The sequence below is a fragment of the Delphinapterus leucas genome, chromosome 4, assembly GCF_059928025.1.
Source record: "Delphinapterus leucas isolate spDelLeu-1000000601 "Yukka" chromosome 4, BTC_Dleu_Yukka2, whole genome shotgun sequence".
Classification (NCBI taxonomy): domain Eukaryota; kingdom Metazoa; phylum Chordata; class Mammalia; order Artiodactyla; family Monodontidae; genus Delphinapterus; species Delphinapterus leucas.
Window position 1 is genome coordinate 2,089,815 of NC_143132.1, and position 19,284 is coordinate 2,109,098.

Here is a 19,284-nt window from a genome sequence, read left to right on the forward strand (position 1 = left end):
CCCCTGCTGCTCTTCGCCTTTCTATTGACGTGGGTCCTTTTGTAACCCATCTGGTTGTGCAGAGGGAAGGCCAGGTATGAGGCCAGGTCTTTGCAGAGAAAGGTTTATCACAGGAGGGCCAAGCAAGAACGGGCGTAGAGGTGCGGTGCGAAGCTCAGATTTGTGTCCCCGGGGGCTGCTGAGGGGGTATTTATCCGGAAGTAGGGAGCAAGAAGGGGAGGGGGGCTCGGATATGATTGGTGGAAAGTGAGTGTAAGTTTCAGGGTAAGGATCAAGAGCTCTCCTGCGCAGGCGCTGGGGCTGCTAGTTACGCCTCTGACCGGTCGCAGGTGCAAATTGGCGGTGCGGGGTGTAACATGCAGTGGGGTTTTGGCCCGCGACGTCTAAAGGTCACTATTGCAGTCCCTCGTTCTAGTCCTTCGGTGTGCCTGCGCAGCGCTCGGTCGGCGGGGCTGTCAGCAAGTTTGTTCCCCTGGTCCTCTGCAGAAGGAGCTTGGTGTTCTCTATGTCATTTTGTTTCTACCTTGTAGAAACTTGTAGCCTTGTAACTCACAGGTGGTGATTTCAGTCCATGCCTGTCTTTGGATCATTCCTCAGTCTTGAGGGACGAGGGGTGACCACCGCTCTAGCCGCTTTCTGCTGCTAAGGGCGAAGGCCCAGCAGGGGCTTGAGGAATGAAACAGCTTGACGTCTAGCTGTACACATTCTAGGGTATTCAGACTGGACTGTTGGAGGTGTTGGTATGCCCCCAATTCAGGGTTGACACGACAGAGGAATAATCTGGTGGCCTGCAGTCTTTGAGAGACAAACTTGACATGAAAGTTAAGAATTATAGGCCCAACAGAAGAATCAGTAGCGCTGTGACTGAAGGAAGTGTCAGTGGATGGAGTAAACGGCCGACTTACCGAGGAGAAAGCCCTATATAGAATCCATGCCTCCGGCGCGCCATTACCAACGCTGTGTCACCAGCTGGCCTGTTGCTGTTATTTCCTTTACACTGGGTGGTATGTGGTATTTGTCCACATGCACCAGCAGGTGTTGCAGCCACACAGGCGCTGCCTTGTTCTGCCAGGGGGTAACCGAAGGCTGTTCTGTTATCCATTGCTGCAGTGGCTATGGAACTCACCATGATCTTTGGTCAGTCTAACTGGAGGCTGGCGTTTTGGCCAGTTCCTCCACTGAGGCAGGTAGATTTTGGAGGGTGGCCTCGTGATAGGTACCCCCCTCCCCGTGGGGCTGCTCATCCTGGTGCTAAGCCTGTGCCCGTGATTATCAAGTCTGAGGCCGCCTTCCTTTTGTCTGCTCTCCTGGGGTGGACACGTTACCGACCCTCTTGAGTCAGGCACCAGTAAGTGTCCTTCTGCCCAGTATCGCTCGCGCCAGTAGACAGAGACCAAGTTCAGTTGAGAAGCAAAGGAAAGCTTTATTCTTTGACCGAAGAATAGAGAGATGGGAGCTTGCTCTACAGCACAGGGCCTCCCCTGAAAGGCCCAGGGGTGGTGCTGCTTTATAGGGTTCTGGCAGAGGGAGGGGTGGAGTCATTGTGGGTCAGGCGGGTGCAGCACTTCTGCACACGGCTCACCCAGTCTGGCTGTCACGCAGAGCCGCTTTGCACTGGGAACGCTAATCCGACATGTTAGGTGGGAAGCCTCTGCACACGGCCCCCTACAGGCAAGTAAAACTAGAACAAACACAGAAGAGGTTGGACCGTATCCCCTGGATTCCATCTTATTTTTCCCGGGACCCCAGTGGGCTTTGCTGGGGACATTTCCTTTAGGTTGTGGCTCTCTGGGCCCCACAGAGGAACACATCCTCCTGGCGTCCACATCGTCATCCACGTGTGTTTCTGCAGAGGCCAACGGGCTGGGGCCGAAGGTGCGTTAGTGGCACGTGAGTGACGTGAGAGTGGGGCCAGCTCGCAGGGTCTGGTGGGCTGCAGGCCTCTTTGTTGGGGGCCTATTACACCAACTCTTATTTTGGTGTGCTTGAACCCATTTTTGCCATTTGATGGGCTCTTGGTAGCCAGTGTGTTCCAAGGCCCTCCAGGCAAGTTGGGAGTATCCTTGGAAGGCTAGACCATCTTTGGTTTGGGTCAGTTCCTCTGCTGACTCATTTTGGACTCCTCCACAGAATAGTTACAAGTTGGAAGGTTATAGTTTTCAGTGGCTCCCACTTGCTAGGGTGTCCTGGCTTGTGGATGAACGGTGGTCCGAGCTCTGTAGGGAGGCATTTAAGTACATCGTTAAGTGAACTGTAGAGGGTGCGAGGGGAGGTCAAATTACACGAGAACTTTGCTTCAGGAGTGGGTATTAGGGTAGCCTCTAGAGGAAGGTCAAGGTTATATTATGTAGTCCTCCTTTAACCATTAGTGGGGGAGCCTGGGAGAGGGCTGGCAGGGCTGAGTGTATCTTTCCCCAGCTGGGGGTTAGGATGACAGACCCAACACTGCCTTTCACCCCCTGCTGCAGTGGCTTTTGAGAGGTGAGTCAGAGTGTTTGGGTCCCAAGCTCGGTGTGTGACAACCCCTGGCAGGAAGATGGGAGGAGGAGAAAAACAGGGTCCATCCCAGTTCCTTTCAGGACCACGGGGATAGTTTACAGATGAGTTATTTGCATCTGAAAATACACGACTATCAATGTATTTATTTTCTGCCTTAATACCCAAGAAGAGTAGAGGCTCTGATAGACGTCATTATGTTTACAAAGGAAATGACTCCATCCCAAGATAGCACATGAGTTTCATAAGCAGATAGAAGAGCACACAGCCCCACCAGACTAGCAAGAACCTGCCCGCCATCCACCCTAATAATGGTCCAATGACTCGTGGCCGCGCCTCTGGTGACCTGCAGGCTGGGCCCTGTGTCCTGACCCTGGAAGCTGTAGCTACCAAGGGACCAGGGGCCTGGCTGTGGCCTAGGCTGCCCTCACAGTGACCCTGCCCGAGGGGCATTGCAGGATGGAGTCTTCCTCTCAGAGCTGGCCAGCAGGTCTGATGGTCTCCCTGGAAAGCCTGTCCAGGCCCAGCCCCAGCCCCAGCCCCAGCCCCTCTCCAAGGTCAGAGTCAAGCAGATGTTCCCTGCCGGACCCTGTGCAGGGACGATGGGGCTGGCAGCCTAGGCTGGGCCGCGAGGGCGAACCACCTGCCCTGCTCACCTGTTCCCCGGCGCAGAGGTGCCAGCAGGCAGGTGGCCCTGACCCCCCAGCACGACAATCACACCAGGATACATTACAAACATTTCAAATTCAGACGCAATACCTACGTTGTAGAGATACGCTTTATCAAAGCTTTATATTAAAAACATAAAAACTCATACAAAGTTTGAGTCTATACACGTGAGCCCATTCACCTCTCCGCAAGGTGCTTTCGACGGCAGACGCTCCTGGGCCCTGGGTGCCAAGCCCGCGCCTGCCAGGGACCCGTCAGCTCACGCACTGACCCCGTGGCCACGTTTGGTTCCTGCAGAAGAGCGAGTCCTGGCGGCAGTGCCCTTCCGTCCCGGCTGCCCCCCGCGGTGGAGGTCCCACCTTGCCCAACGTCCCAGCCGAAGCCAGCAGGGCTGCAGGCGGCCAGCTCTAGGCCAGCGGCCCGTCTCCATCCCCAGGTCCTCTCCTGAGCAGGTGCAGGCTGTTGTCATCGCCCTCGGGTGCATCTGCTTCCTGCTCGCTGCCCGGCGGTTCAGAGGGCCGCTTCAGGCCCCGCTGCTTAGAGACGGCCAACGCGTACTGCAGACTGTAGCGGTTCCAGTCACAGCTGCCGAGGGCACACGGGACTCACATTAGTAAGACCGACGCTGGGGCCTTCTGTCTCCAGATCAGACAACACAGAGAGCGGCCCTGGCGTGGAACCAACCGGAACCTGCTGGTGACAGTGGAAGCCCCACCCTGCCCATCAGCCACTCCCGAGACACGTACAGTTTGGAGACGTCGTCCCAGTGGCGCTGGATGCTCTTCTGAAGGAACTGAACTGCCGGCAGCAGTGTCCCCACTCTGGAAAGGACACGTCCCTCAGCGTGGGCGGCCACCACGAGGCCACCCGGACCTGCTCCACGCTGTACGCTAGTAGAGCCTCCCCGGCCTGTGCACCCACACAGACAGCTGACCCAGCGACAGGTGGCCAAGGGAGCGGCGGGCCGTACCTGCACTTGAGCTTCTGTCCGTGGGCCATAAGCAGTTTCTGAGTCCATATGAGGTAGAATTCGAGATGGCGAGACTCTTCGAAGGATGAAGCTAAAAATTCCAGCGCCTTCTCCACGTACAAGTCAGGCAGGGAGGAGCTGATGACCTCAACTGGAAGAGAAGGAGGAAGTCCCACTCAGCCCGCAAAGAACCTGGCAGGAGAGACGCGCTCACAGCTCTGCATGTGCAGAGACCCGGCCGCCGCGTGTGGCCGCAGGGCCCCCTCGGCCCCGCGGGCCTCCCCAGCCCTGGCCCGGGCTCACTCTCGTCCCAGGGCACCGACTCCAGGGCCTCCTGCAGCAGCTTCCTCTCGTTGAGCCGGAAGGCCATGAGGATGGCCCTGGTGAAGTCCCGCTGGCACAGCGCCGCCCGGATCTGCACAGGCGTGACGCTGGTGTCCAGCTCGAACGGGTCGAAGAGCATCCGGGCGTCCAGGGAGTAGATGAGGAGCCCCTCGGTGGTGGTGGCCGCCCAGCAGCGCCCTGGGAAATCAAGCAGACTTAACAGAGGCTTCCTGAATGTTTATTTCCGCTTTCCCCCATTTTTTGAAGAACAGGTACTGAATACGTCCCTGGGGTCCTGAGTGCAACAAGGGAGAGGAAGCCTGGGGGACGCCGGCCCCTTGGGAAGGAGCACCCTGTGAGGATCAGCCCGCTGCAGCCCCGTCCTGCTCCCTCCCCCACCAGACACTCCTGGGTCGGCCCGACAGGCACACGGACAGGCGCTCAGGGCAGGTGCCCACCTCCCCGCTTGGAAGCTGGGCGTGTCTGAAGCCACAGCTTCCATGGCCATCCGCCAGCGGGGACAGAGATGGCCACGTCTTACCCCCCGGAGGTTGGCGGTGCCCAGAGCCGGCCAGAGGCTCCGTGCTGCCCTCGCCCCGGGAGGGGGCTGCCAGGCCCACCGCGCACACCGCAGGCCCGGAAGGGACCAAGCCCACCCCTCCCACATCAATGACCTGACACCCAGGGCGCACCGGTGGGAGAGAAGCGGAGCGAAGTCACCCTGATCTCAGGTTTGAAGTGCCGGGAGCTCATGTCACCTGGGAACAGAGGCACCGCCTGTCACAGGGCAGCACATCCCTCACCCCTCGCCCCACGAAGGGAGGCCCGCCCTGCAGAGCCAGCAGGGGCAGCAGCCCCGTGTCGGGGCCTCAGGTGCCTCTTCACGGCCGCTGCGGGCCTCCCCGGACGAGCCCTCAGGGATGGCGCTCTCTGGGCTCCGGCCTAGCCAGCAGCCGGCTTGTCCGTTCCGGAGAAAAGCCCTGCCCAGCCCAGGCTGCGAGGCAGGTGGTTCCAGCCCCTCAGGGCCCTCAGGCCGGGGAGGCTGCCAGCCCGACACTGGGCTTGCCCTGAAACCCACATGGGGACAGGCACAAGGCACAGGGCTGTGCACCGGCCAGATGCCCAGCCACTCGCAGGGGGACCCCACGCCCTGGCCACCAGCGCCAGAGTTCCTGGACGTCAATCGCTGCAGCCCCGACAAGAGCAACACCTCCCGCCATCCCCCAGGAAAAGCAAGTGGTGAGCAGGGCGGCCTGCTGTGCCCTGGCCAGGGGGACACAAGAGGACCCTCTGCTCACCCTTCTTTACGCCCGGCAACGGTATCGGGACCCCGCCCTCCTCCATGGCGTCTTGGTCGATGAGCGCCAGGTTGCCAAACTCTGTCATTTTCCTTCGGTTCAAAAATTCCTAAAGGGCGAAACCCGGACATCTCACTGCGGGAGGTGCAGGGAGGGTGCGCTCGTCTGTCCCAGTTCCCTCCTGTGCCACCAACACAGGCTGGGGGGCGGCCAGCCCTGCCTGGAACCCCACGGGGCACACGGAGCCCGAGACAGGACAGGGCGTCGCCTCCCCTGGGCTCCCGCAGCCAGCCCCATGGTGGGTGGATTCTCTAACTCGACAGCCGAACGAAGGGCGCGCGTGAACCTGCGAGGGATCCGCACGTGGGGTGCCGTCTGCTGCCACCTGCCACAGCCCGTCCTGCTGCACGTCCCCTTGGACATGACGAGGACAGCCCACCCCGGAACACCCAGGACGGGGCGGGCTTACAGCCGCACGCAGAAGCCCCTCGCCCGGCAGAGGAGCCAGAGCAGGTGAACCCCGGCAAGCACACCTGTCCAGAGGCACCCCCCTCAGGTCCCCGTGGAGCCGGGGCGTGAGCAGGGCCATGGGCAAGGCCGGGCAGCCCCGGGCGTTCGCAGCAGGGACCACACAGGGGTCCCGTGCAGCCCCCGGGCCCTGCTCTGCGGCCTTGCAGCGCTCGCTCACCTCCATGGCGTCCAGAGAGAGGTTGCAGGAGATCTCGAACTTCTTCCTGAGAATCTGCTCCTTGACGTGATAGATGCACACAAACTTGGACATCCCTCCCGCCAGGATGCTCTGGCCGTCCGCAGAGTAGCACAGAGCGGTGAAGGCCCTGCAGAGGGGACGCGGCCTCAGCTGCCGCCCGGAAGGCCAAACAGCACCCTCCCCAGCATCCTCCAGGGCTCTGGCCTAAACCCCGCAGGGTCAGAACCTTGGCCCAGTCACCAGGCTCCTTCTGGGCAGCACGGCCCCCGGAGGAGGGGCAACGCTGCAGCTCCTGAGAGGCAGGGCGGCTCCCAGAAGGGCCGCGGGGAGGGGCCCGCCTGCCCCGCTCACAGGGGCGTGTACTCAGGCCCGCAGGACCAGAAACCTGGCGCTCACTGCCCTGCTGGCTCACAGGACTCGAGCCGGTGACCTTGGATTGGGCAGAGGATTCTTAGATACGACACCGAGAGCACAAGTGACAAAGGAAAAAATATATAAGTGGGCCTTCGTCACAATTAAAAACGTGCTTCAAACAACACCTTCGAGAAAGTGGAGACGAGCCTCGGGAGGAAGAAGACACTGCGAAGTGTGTATCTGATGGGGTCTCGGGTCTCGGGTCGGGTCCACAAAGCGCTCTCACAACTCAGGAACACAGACGGCCGTTAGAACAGGCAGAGGCGCCGGAGAGAAGGTTCTCAGAGCCCACACGCACATGTCCGTCGGCACGTGAAAAGGTGCCAAGAACATCACTGCTCAGGGACGTGCAAACCTAAACTATGAGGCACCAGCTCACACCCACCAGAACAGCGGGGATTTTTAAGAACAGGCAGGAAGGAGCATTGCCAATGATGTGGGCACAGCGGAAGCCCCTGCCCTGGGGGGATGTAAACTGTGCAGGCTCCTTGCCAACAGTCGGGGCGGGGGCGTCCTCAAAAAGTGAAACAGAGTCACTAGGGGGCCTGGCAATGACACTGGCAGGGATGCACCTGAGACAACTGAAAACAGGCCACAGGTTCTGGTCCTCGGGGTGGGAGGATGCGGAGCCTGTTCATCCACACGGACCCCGCCAACACCCTGCTCCCTCTGGGGGGCCTCCGCTGAGGAGCTCCTGGGCTCCGGGACAGCCCCACCGAGCACTCACTTCCCCTTGGCTGAGTGCTTGGCAGTGATCTTGTCCAGCTCCTTCCTGCCCGTCTTGAGGTCGTGCCTGCCCTCGATGGAGCCCGTCTGCACCGCGTTTTCGGGATCCCAAAAGGTGATCTGCGAGTTCAGCGTGGCCACAGCCAGCTCGGCACCGTCAGGGCGAAAGGTCACGGCCAGAGCTGAGAAGAGGCGCGGAATTAGGGCCGAGGAAGACCCTGGGCTCCGGCCGATGGGCCACACTGAGCCGCCCTCGTCCCGGCACCCTGAGGGCCCGGGGGCCGCAGGACACGCACAAGGCATAACCGAGCAGGGGCGGCCCAGTGGAGGGCTCTGGGCGGGAGGCGTCACGTGGAGGTCATGGGCGGGCCGGAGACGGACTAGCTGGAGGTGGGGGTGGTACAGAGGCCCCCGGAAGACGCAGGGAGCCAGTGGCTAAAAGCCTGAATCAGAGCCGGGTCGGGTGGCAGGAAGCAGAGACCATCACAGAGACCACGAGCCGCGGGGCCAACGACCGGGTTCCGTGAGGGCCAGACACAGGCTGCGCAGCCTCGCTGTGACCCATCAGCTCTGCAGCCCGGCCGGCTGCGCACCAGGACGCTTTGCCCCCGAGCGCAGGCGGTGGGGCTCCAGGACAGGGCCTCAGGCCCAGGAAGCTGCTACAGCAGGGCCCCCGGCTTGCTCCCCTGGGGGAGCCCGACGCGAAGTGACAAAACCAGGCCGCCAACCCTAACAGCCCACGGCGCTCGGAGCCCTGGGTTTATCCAATCACGCGCCCGAGACTGGGCCTTCCCCCCGGTGCCCGGCAGCCGCTTACCATCGGACGTGAGGGCCAGCGTCTCTGTGGTCCTCCAGCTGTCCGCCATGTCCCACAGACGCACCGTCCTGTCCCAGGAGGCGCTGGCCAAGACCGACTTCGTTGGGTTAAAACACAGACCACTGATGGGCCCCTCATGGCCGGACAAAACCTACGGCCGTTCAGCAAAGAGCTCTGAGGACGAGAGACGCCCAGCGGGCCGACCCGGGGTGCAGAGGCCATGGCCGCTGGGCTGCGGTGTGGGCCAGGAAGGGGAGCCCGCCCAGGAAAACGCGTGTAAACGGTGCTGCCCGTGCCCGGGATGTGACTCTGTCCCCCACTCCTCTCAGGTCAGTCAGGCCTCCTCCCCACACCCCAGCCCCCAGCCAAGAGCACAGCTCCTGGACTCGCAGCCCTTACGTCGAGGAGCCTGCCCGTCTGCATGGACCAGATGAGGATCTCAAAAGAGTCCTGAGCCCCAGCAGAGACGATGTCCCCGCTCGAGTTCACGGCCACACAGGAGAACTGGGTGGGGCGCGGGGACGTGAAGGTGCGGAAGTTGCGGTACCTGCGGGAGGACAGCCCGGTCGGGACGGTCCCGGGGAACCACGAGCTCTCGTGGGCCTCACCCTGTGTCTGACCGATGAGCCCAGAACCCTCAGCCTCGCTCTCACAGCCCAGCACATGGGGAGAGGCTGCGGGGCAGGCCTCCCCGTAGGAAGGTCACCTGTGAAGGTCAAAGGCGCGCACGGTCCCGTCCATGGAAGAGGTCACAATGACGTAGCCAGTGGTGGTGAAGGTCACGCCGGTGACCCCACTCGAGTGCTCCGTGAAAGTGATGAAGCAGAAGCCGCTGAGGGTGTTCCACACCTTGACCTGTGGCAGGTAGCGCCATGGCTCAGGACACCCCACGGGGGTGCCCCTGCGAGCGAGGACTGGGGCGCTGCGGGGGGCATCCTCCCACATCTGAGAGCGGCTGCTGGCACCACGGACCCCTTAGACGTGCCCAGAAAACAGAGCCAAAAAGGGGGAAACAGACACCCAAAGCCTCTCCACTCAGACCGGGCAAGTCTGCAAACGGCTTCTCAGGAAGCCAGATGAGGCGGGGTGGGCTCTGGAGCTCCAGGCTGAACCCCACGTCAGGGCCTGGCCACGTTGCTGCACCCCACCTCAGCCAGGCCAGCAGAACGGGGACAGGACCCCTCGGGCTCACTCTCGCCACCCCCGCGGCCCACCTTGCTGTCGTCCCCGCCGGTCACAATGTACTGCCCGTCGGGGGAGTAGGCCAGGGACACCATGCTATTGAAGTGGCCCTGCTGCTTGAGCACGTAGGACTCGCTCTGCCACTCCCACACCAGCAGCTGGCCCAGGCCTGCGGGGCACACGGGGACTGCTCGTGACACCGCTCGCCCGTCTCGGCCTGAGGCAGGTGCCGTCAGCCTCCGCGTGAACGAGGGGCCCCAGCACGGAGACGCCAACCTCCCGCGTCACCCGCCAGAGGCCAAGGCGACAGGCCAGGTGCTGCCGAGGGAGGCCAGAATCCAGGCGGCAACGGGACTCAGGGCTCAGAGGAGCCTTTGTGCAGGAAGCTTCAGTGGCTGCTCCTTCGTAGGGAGCCACCTGGCTGCTGGCCTGGCGCGGCGCCTTGGGGGGAGGCGGGATGGCCGGCAGTCTTCCCGGAGGAAGAGTCCCGCTCCTGTTCTCACAAACCCTGGTACCAACCTGAGCACCCGAAGGCGATCCAGTCCCCAGAGCCATTGATGGCGATGGACGAGACCCTCTGATCCGAGACACTGCGGAGAAACACGGGGCTCAGTCAGCACAGCAAGGGCCCCCATCCCTTCCCCAGGGTAGCCGTGCGAGTGAGGACAGGGCCAGGTCTCCCCGCTAGCAGCACCCACTTCCTCCCCACCCGTTTACTAGACACAGACGATTCACTTCACTGAGCGCATCAGAAAACCCAGAGTTTTCTCGCCCCACGTTCAAAAGCTCGAAGCTGCGTGACTTTGGGAAACCAGTGCTTTTAGTTTTTTCAACGTTCCAGAGATGCAGGAGAAGAAAAATGAGAACAGGAAATAAAAACAATGGGATCTACACGTGGAACCAAAGCTCCCTCTGACTGGGGGGTGGATGGGGCCGAGGGGACTGCACATCTGAGATGGGGGCAGGGCAGCAGCGCCCCCAATCTCTCTAATCCAGGAGAGAGGAAGGCACAAGTGTCCTGGGAAGCCATCCGTGCGGCTGGCAGCCACTCCACGGCCCTCGGTCCAGACGGGCACAGCACGGCTTCCACCTTCCCCCACTGCCCGCTGGTGGACTGAGAGCGTGCGCGCACACACACACAGACACAGACACACACACACAGACACACGCATGCACACGCACGCATGCACACACGCATGCACACACGTGACCACACAGAGCAGAATCGCAGACCTCAGGGAGTGGATGAGGTTGAACTCGGGGAGCTCGTGAAGGTGGAAGATTCCGGAAGCAAAACCAGTGACCAAGAGGTGGACCTTCTTGTGATATGCTGCAGCTGTCAGATGGTTGAAATCTCCTTCTTTATTGAAGAAGTACCTAGCAGGCAGGGACACGAGAACTGTGGGAAGAGGACCAGAGAGCCCGGCTGGTCTCACAGCCCCACCCCGACCCTCAGGGCGTGCAGAGGGCAGCCTGACGGCAATGCCCTCATCCTGAGAATGACCTACTACGTCCTCACACTCGCAGCTCTGCGCTCCCAGCTCCTGACCCTTGCTCTGCCTGGGACCGCACTTCCCCAGGTACCGCCGACTCCTCACCCGCCCACCCCCGCCTGGGACCCCGGGGCAGGAATCACAACGCGGCCCCAGAGGGCGCAAGGCCCACCCCGTGCAGGCGGGAGACCTACTTGGCCGCCCGCGAGTACTTCACTTTCCCCTGCTGCTCCTCGGCAGCCGGCGTGGCCTTCCCGTGGACGGTGGCCTCCCTCTCCGCCCCGTCCTCTCTCTGTAGCAGGTCCGCCTTCCAGCCCGTGGGGGCTTTCAGCCTCAGGCCCTCAGGGGGGGTGTCACACTGCCACACGCACAGGGCGCCGTCCTGGCTGAGTGTGTACAGCTGCGGAGGGAGACGCGAGAACCTGGGTCACCCTGACCCCCAGCCCACGGCGGCCCAGGCCGCACAGACACCTCCCAAGCCTGCCCCGGCTACCGCGGCCCCAGCCTCCCCAGGGAACCGGGAGCAGCCTCAGGGGAGGGCCCAGCGCCCACTCGAGGCTGTGACCGGGGACGTACGTCCAGGCTGCTGGACTCGAAGAAGCAGCCCACGATGGCGTCCTTGTGTCCCCCCAGCGCGTAGTAGATGAGGTTGTCCCACCGCTCGGCCCCAAACACCCACGTGGACATGTCTTTGCTCCCGACCGCAAAGCACCTGGGGGACAGGGGAGTCGCAGCTCAGCCTCGGGCTTGCAGGTGTCAGCCTCCCCGTGGGGTCCCCGGGCACAGGGGAGACGCCCAAGGCTCCAGGCGGGGACAGCTCTGGTGTGCTGCATCCACCTGTGCTTCTCCCGGGACCAGGAGCCTCACTGCACGTGTGTCACTGTCCCTCCGAACAAAGCAGTCTCCCGGCGGGGGGCAGCCCAGGGGAGCCTGAGAACCGACCACTGAGCCCGTGGGGGGCTGCCTGGGGACCCTGTTCTTCATGCCTCCCTGACCGGCCCTCGATCCCAGGACCCGCGGAAGGGCAGGAAGGCTTGGCTATGGGGCGCCCAGTCCTCCCCGCAGACCCACCCCCGAGGAGCCCACCCGCGTCTCCTGCGGAAGCCCTGCGCGCCTGGGGGCTGCGTGCCCCGCACCATGGCCAACCACGTGAGAACAGCCCGCCTGGTGTATGAAGTGGCAGCCGCCACCAGCCTCCCCTCCCACTCCCGGCGCCCAGAACCCAGGGCAGCGGAGACACAGCCAGCCCCTCTCAGGGACAGTGGGGCCAGTCTGGCCCGGCAGCCAGGCTGGGCGATGCCCGCCAGCTCTCCTCCTGCCCACAGCTGCCCCGAAAGCTGGGCCACCGCATGCTGGCTTATCGCGGTCCTCATCCAGGGCCGCGCTCTGCTCTGGTTTCCGGTGACAAGGGCCAGACAGACCTGACTCAGACCCAGGAGCCAGGCCTGTGCCCCGTGCCACACGAGGCTCGTGAGAGACCATTGGAAAACAAGACGGGGATGCGACAAGTCACCCCGAGTTCCCCAACAAGGTGCTGTTTACATGTTCCCCTCGGGCCCCTCCTATGCCCAGCCCCACCCCGACCAGGCCTCACCGGGAGTCGTCTGTCCAGTCAATGCACGTGGTCTCGTCGTACGGCCCGAAGTAGGTTTTGTCCAGAACAAACGCGTTGAATTCCCGCTTCCTCCCAGGGGCGTGGTACATCTGAGCAAGGTTGCCTTTGGTGACAACAAATTTCCTGCCGCAGAAATGGGCGCCATCGACATCCAACGCCGGTGAGGGCCCCGAGCCCAGCTCAGAGCTCCGGACAGGGCCGCTCTCCTGCTCCGAGGCCAGCCCTAACCCTGCCTCTCACGGGCCCCGAGTCCCCCCTTCTCCGGGCGGACAGAGTCAAGGAAGCAGTGGACAGACCCCGGGCCCTGCCACACCTCTGCCCCGGAGCGGAGGCCCCTCAGGTTCTCCCGCCGGCCCAGGGGGTGGTCACCAAGGCCAGACCAAGCTCAGACAGCCCCGAGTGGAACCAAACGCAAGACACAGACAGGCCCTGTGACAGGACCCGGGCGCGGCCCCTGCCCAGGACGCCTTCTCCGGGGTCGCTGAGGGTGTACATGGGGTAGCCGCCCCTTCCACGGCACAGCCGGCCAGCCTGGGCCTCAGCAGCCGGGAACAGTCCCCCTCCCCACAGCCCTGGAGTCCAGGGCAGGCCCAGGACTCGCCATGTGCTCCTCCCAGCGGGGTCAAGGCCGCGGGTCAGTGCCACTCAGCACCAGGGCTCCTCCATGACCCGGTGTCTGGGGGCACAGCTTCCCTGGAGACGGTTCTGGACGAGAACCTACAGAACCTGCCACTCGAGGTGTGAGCACCAGCCCCGGGGGAGGAGAGGAGGGGCCTGTGCAGCCCGGATCCAGAGGGGGACCCAGAGGGGCACGGGCTCGGGGACTGTCTGTGGCCGCTGCAGTGATGTCCGAGCCCACCAGGCGCGAGGCAGCCTGCAGCTCGACAGCTCCCGCCCCGCCCGCAGGTGTGTACCTGCCATCAGGGGAGAAGGAGACGCTGTGCACAGCGCCCTTGAAGTGGAAGTGGTGCAGCACGGCCCTGCAGACCAGGCTGGTGAGCAGCGCGTCGCCCCCTGTGGGAAGGGAGAGCAGAGGGAGGCCCCGCACGTCGCATGCAGGCATCAGGTCTTGAGGCCCAGTCCCGCGGTGCCGGCGGCACACGGCCAGGGAGGACACCCCGCATGCCCACCCGAGGCCCACCGGGGCCCCAGACACGGAAGCAGCCGAGGGGACCATGCGGGCCTGGACCCCCAGGGGTCTTAGTGTCGGCCTCGGGTCAGCTGGACACCCGGCCCGCAGCCACCACCCCATGCCGTCGCCGCCTGTCGGCCGAGGGCGGTTACCTTCATCGACAATGATGGCAAGGCGGCCGTCCGGGGACAGCCCCACACACTTGATGTTGTACCGAGTGGCCAGGGGCAGAGTGTCGGACTTGTTGCTGGGAAACAAGAAACAGAGCTGAGCTGCTGCTCTTGTGCCGTCAGGCGGGGGTGGGGGGCCGGGCCAGCCCGGACCAGCAGCGCCCCCCTGCACCCGTCCCCCCGCCCCTCCAGGCCTGCCAGAGCCCCGGACTCCTCAACCGCCCCTCCCTCGAGAGGGAGGAAAAGTAAGACAACGTCCTGGAGAAAATTTCGCTAAGCATGTAAAAACCTTAAAAGTGGGTTTCGGACGTGTCAATTTTGCTTCCAGGACCTCATCCTGAGAGGACCCTGGGAACATAGAGTCAGGAAACCAGAAACAAGCCAGCTGTCCAACGGGAGGGTGAGCTCAGGGACAGCATGCCCTGCCCGATAAAGCTTTTTGCAAAAACACAGAAAAATGGAGAGCTAAGTAAAAGTAAACAACCACTGGATTACATTCTAATTTTGTTCTTTATTATATAGTGCCACGTGGTCATTCCTCTAGGTAGCACCGTCACTACCCACACCAGTGATGACCCCGCCAACAGCTGGCCCTGCACTTCAGGAAACAACTCGCAAGCAAGTACTACGGCCCCATCTTACAGACTCGGAAACGGAGGCCTGCAGAGACCCAGGCAGCCTCTGCAAGAGGAGGGTCTCCCCCAGGCCACACATGTCTGCAAAGGGGTGACAGCCTCCCCCCAAGAAGACAGAAATGGAGCCACATACTTGCTCAGCAGGAGACAGAGTGAACCTGAGCACACAGAGCCGGTCCCGGCAAGCACGCCGGCCGGCCGGCCGGTAGTCCAGGGCGGCTCCCACGCCCCAGGCACCCCCTCCCAAACGTTTCAGCCAAGCGACACGCAGCTACTACCCTGAAGGGAACAGCAACAACCTCATTACATGGGGTTCAGCTGACGGACGAGAAGGAAGAAACCAGGATCCCTACTGCCAGTCCCACTGCTGACCCGTCGGCACTAGGTAAATCCCGTAGCCCCCTATCAGGGGGCTCTGTCTCCATCGCCTGCTTAATAGCAACAGGTGTGCTATTAAAAAGAGAGATGAGGAAAACACTGTGTTTTTACCTGCCAACTACAATGATCACAGCTGTTAATGTCATTTTAGTGAACTTACTTTTTTAGGTCAAACACAGTGACTCTGTTTCCCACGGGACTGATAACTGAATTTCCATCACATGTAAAATTTAAGTTTCCACACCGATAGACTGTCCCCAGCAAATTTGAAAACTGAAAAGAAAACAAAGCTGTCTTAACACAAAGGAAACACAACTCCGGGAAAGGGCTAAGTGAGGCCTCCGGCCAAAGAGATGGCGCAGAGACCCCCGCAGGCTCCCTGATCATTCCTGGGGTCCCGCTAGCCACCTCCCACCCCCTGGGACACTTCCTGGGCACCTGCAAGGCCAGGCCCTGAGCAAGAGAGAGGAGGAAGTGAGCCCAGTCCCCAGGGGCCCTGAGTTCCCGCTGGGGTGGGTAAGGGGCATGGTGAGCGCGGGGAAGCGTCCAGACAGAGTGTCTGCCGGGTGGAGGACAGGACAGGACCCACGTTGCAGGAAGAGAACAGCTGTGACAACGGAACAGCGTCCCAAGTGCATCCTGGGTTCAAGGCTTCCTGAACAGGGTAACCTGCTGCAGCCCATCCATTCAATCATTCATTCAACCACCAGCCGCCCTCAGGTTCCACGTCGGGCAGGCGGGCGATGGAGACAGAGCTGTGATTGCAAGGGTGCCGTGCTGCCCAGACAGCCAACCCCGCAGTCCAGGCAGGAGAGGGAGAGGAACTTCAGAGGGTGGTCAGGGAAGGACCCTCAGAGGGGCCATCTGAGCTGGAACCCAGATGACAAGGAGCACCTGCAGCTGCAGGCGGGCAGGGCCCTGGGAACCCCAAGGAGGCCACAAGGAGAGCCCGGTCAGCCAATGTTTTAAGCAGAGGTGAACCATGATCGATCCCCTTTTTCGAAGGTCACGCGACCCTGGGAGCCACAGGAGATGCAGGGAGTCGGTGAGCCTTTGGTGCCATTCCACACAGAAGGCAATGGTGTCGGAACTGGGGAGATGACCCAAGGAATGGAGAGCATGGATGAAATCGGGCCCGAGAGGAGCCGGTCAGCAGGAGGTTTGGGTCACAGTGGGGAAGCAGTCCGAGCGGGAAGACCAGGTTGAGTGGGGGCAGCGTGGGTGTGGAGTGGAGCTGCTGGAGGCCCGCGCTGTGGCCAGGGCCAGACCAAGCCTGTAAGGAGCTGGGACCCGACGGAGGGGGAAAGGCCGGAGGCGGCGGCCCTGCGGAGGAACAGCCTTCAGGGGAGTGGCAGCAGCGGGCGGGGCCGCGCAAACGCCCAGAGCTCCAAACCCGCGGGTGGCCCCCACGTCGCGCGCTGCGGGCTCCGGGAACCAGGACTTCCGTCCGGGCTAGTTTCCGCTGCCCTCGCAGAGCTCAGCCGGACCCTCCCGCAGCGTTCCTGCTCCTCCCGCCCACGCCCGCCGCTCGGTCCCAGTCCAGGGCGCTGCGGTCCCCCGCTCGGCCTGTCTCAGGCTGCACGGTGAGGGACCAACCGGTGCTGCCGGACCCAGCCCGCCCAGGCCCGGCTCCCTGGCCCCGAAAGAGCAGTCTCGAGCAGCGACCCCACCGGGACCCAGGGCTAAGGACCCCGCGCCACCCCCGGCCCGCACTCACCCGGTACGCGAACTTCATTGCGACCGCCACACGTGTGTTGCTTGCAGCCTCTGCGCCCCGCCTCCCGGCCCGCAGTAAGCACTTCCGGGGCAGGAGAGCGGTCCCGCACCAACGCACCACAGCGCCCCCACGGGGCCCGGAAGAGCTGCGCCGCCGGAGGCTGGGCCCCAGCCCGCCGGCCCCGCCCCGGAGGCGTGGGTTCCTGCCCACCCGCACCGCCCACCGCAGTCCAGGCTTGGATCTTCACGGGCTTGGGCCGGGCCTTGACGAGCCATTCAGGCACCAAGGAGGGTTCTGAGAAGGTCCAACCCCACGCTTATCCGTTTGAAAGCTCTCGATTATGAAGTGGGGACCAAAACAACGAGACTGAATAAACTGAAAACCTTTTCCGAAGAAAAGAAATTGTATTAGCGATGCTACCAAACATGACAGAGGCAGTTCTACCTTGTCAAGCTTCAGGCTGGCAAATAGGTCTACAAAAAGCTCGAGAACTCTGAACACTGAAATGTCTTACTTCTAGTGAGCTATTGGGCAATAAGTTGTGAAAAAATCCCTAATGCTCCCCCAAAAGTAAATAATCTATGCTTAAGAGTCAAGAACAAGGATTATGGAAAGAAAACAAGAAAGTTCTTTAACTTTAGACACTCAATTTTCACACTCCACAGCAAAAGAATCAAGTTCACAGCAGCAAGTTTCTTCTTAAAATGTGTTATTTTCAGAATCATAATGCTTACATTTTAAACAGTCTTAATACAGTGGCTTTAGTCTAACAATATATTACAGAATAATGTGAAAAATGACTTTCATAGTAAACCATGAAAATGGAGTTAATACCTGCAGTATCAAAGTCACCAACTTGTCACCTTTTCCAGCCACAGAATCCCAGCAAACCATCAACAATGCTTTTGGGTCTTACAGCCTGACGTACAGGATGAATGCATTTAGAGAAAGGGGCATTTTCATGAAAAATCAAATTTTAAAATCACATAGGAGATTTCTTTTAAAGATCACAGTTGACAATAAAACACTTTGATCAGCCTAGTTTGTTCTTTTATAAAAAGTTGTATAAGTTTTCATTTTATGTACACACCTGGAGTGTTTCATTTCATTTTATAACTCAACTTTATTTTAAACACTAAAGAGAAATTGACTAGAAGCCTGTGTGTCTTTTCTCCACTAACCCTTTATGGGATATCCAGCCCCATCAGCTAAGACGAATATGGGAACCCGACCCACTACAGGCTGGGCTGACAATGGGACTGTAGGTAGAAGTCATTTTCAGATTAAATACAATTTCCACATTACAATCAGAAGAGTTATAATTTTTCCAATCATAGGAGACCCTATGAAATTCACCAAAATCATAACTTATTTTCTTTTTCATTTGCTACTATTTACATCTTCCACAGATATTTGTAAAATGGCTGCATATTCTGCTTCTTAGATGCACATTCAGTACCTGGCTTCACAATTGTTTAACAGCTGCTACACCTTTACCAACGAAACCAGCTTAGCTTGTCTCAAACACATAAGCCTTATTTTAAGCAAAACAAAAATCCAATTACCGCCTTTTAGTTAAAAAAAAAAAAAAAAGACGAAGTTTTAGGTGACATTCTTCATTTCTGCTAAAAACAACAACAGAGGCACCCACGTAACTTAGATTGCAAAAGATCTTTTGGGTAATTAGGGGGTAAAAAACAAACCTGCGATAAATTTGACTTCATTCAATTTCCAGACATAAGAAACTACCATAAACATTTTGGATTTCCCCTCCATTTTTTTCTCCTCTAAATATGTAAGTAGTTAGAGAATTTCATCCTGGGATCAGACCCCAGCACAAAAGTCAACCAAAAATCAGGGAAGCGCTGACTCACATTCCCCCTCCAGAAGGTGAGAGGGAACGCTACATTACACACGAAGCAAGGGCGCCTTCCCTGGGCTCCGAGGCTCACCACGTGGATGAGAGTCTTTTCTGACAGAATCAAATATCAAAGATCTCTTCGTTCACAGGGCTTGGTGGATCTGTAGGGCAATCATCAATTTTTACAATAAAACAAACTTACGTAAGAAACCCTAAACTATCATTAGATTCTGAACTTCTAATTTGCCTGTTTATTAGTTTTAAACTGTACATAAGGAAGGCAAATTTCTGAAAAGTTTAATTAAACATACAAGCATTTATCTTCTTTGTACACTTCTCCAATTTCTACAAATGAAAACCATGGGGGGGGCGGGGATCACCACCTTCATCTGTTAAGCGAGCTGAGACCGCGCACAGAAAGCCGCTGCTCTGCTCTATGTTCACTTTGCCCTGCGCCTTCCTGCCCCACGCCTCCAGCAAGTGGCATATATGCCAGGACAGTGGCAGCTGCTGCAGAAGGCTCCTTCTTCCCTACCGCTCACACGTCTGAGGTTACTCATGAGGCCCCACCCTCTGCTGGACCGGCTACATTCGCATTAATCTGGTCAAGTTCAATTCCAACCACACTTTCCCAGTGAATTAAGAGTTCTCTATTTCTTATGTACAAAAATACATCAC

At 60.0% G+C, this 19,284-nt stretch overlaps 1 protein-coding gene across 3 annotated transcripts; it reads right to left on the minus strand.

The window, feature by feature from the left end:
• Positions 1-1,381: 1,381 nt before the first annotated feature.
• Positions 1,382-16,828, minus strand: PWP2 (PWP2 small subunit processome component). Of its 3 annotated transcripts, none has more exons than XR_002647791.3 (22): positions 16,746-16,828; positions 15,189-15,301; positions 13,998-14,092; positions 13,628-13,727; positions 12,693-12,836; positions 11,675-11,810; positions 11,293-11,498; positions 10,839-10,982; positions 10,125-10,195; positions 9,638-9,774; positions 9,130-9,278; positions 8,823-8,970; positions 8,424-8,574; positions 7,608-7,788; positions 6,446-6,593; positions 5,758-5,866; positions 5,152-5,217; positions 4,439-4,657; positions 4,136-4,286; positions 3,912-3,986; positions 3,347-3,750; positions 1,382-2,216 (listed from the first exon to the last, which is right to left on the minus strand). XR_002647791.3 is itself a non-coding variant. In XM_089910128.1 (22 exons), the coding sequence occupies exons 1-21, from the start codon at positions 16,761-16,763 to the stop codon at positions 3,573-3,575; spliced, it is 2,739 nt and encodes a 912-aa protein (XP_089766254.1). In that variant the 5' UTR covers positions 16,764-16,828; the 3' UTR covers positions 1,383-2,216; positions 3,525-3,572. The 3 variants fall into 3 exon arrangements, 2 of the variants coding, with proteins under 2 accessions (XP_089766254.1, XP_022452283.2); XM_089910128.1 differs by having other exon boundaries at positions 1,383-2,216; positions 3,525-3,750; XM_022596575.2 differs by lacking the exon at positions 1,382-2,216 and having other exon boundaries at positions 3,257-3,750.
• Positions 16,829-19,284: the final 2,456 nt, after the last annotated feature.

Bases quoted from the DNA above. Each gene is read 5' to 3' on its own strand.
- PWP2 (XM_089910128.1), bottom strand. The intron at 14,093-15,188 runs GTAAGTTCACTA...CTTGTTTCCCAG, and splicing joins ACTGTGTTTGACCTAAAAAA to CAACAAGTCCGACACTCTGC. The intron at 9,279-9,637 runs GTGGGCCGCGGG...TACCTGCCACAG, and splicing joins CCGGCGGGGACGACAGCAAG to GTCAAGGTGTGGAACACCCT.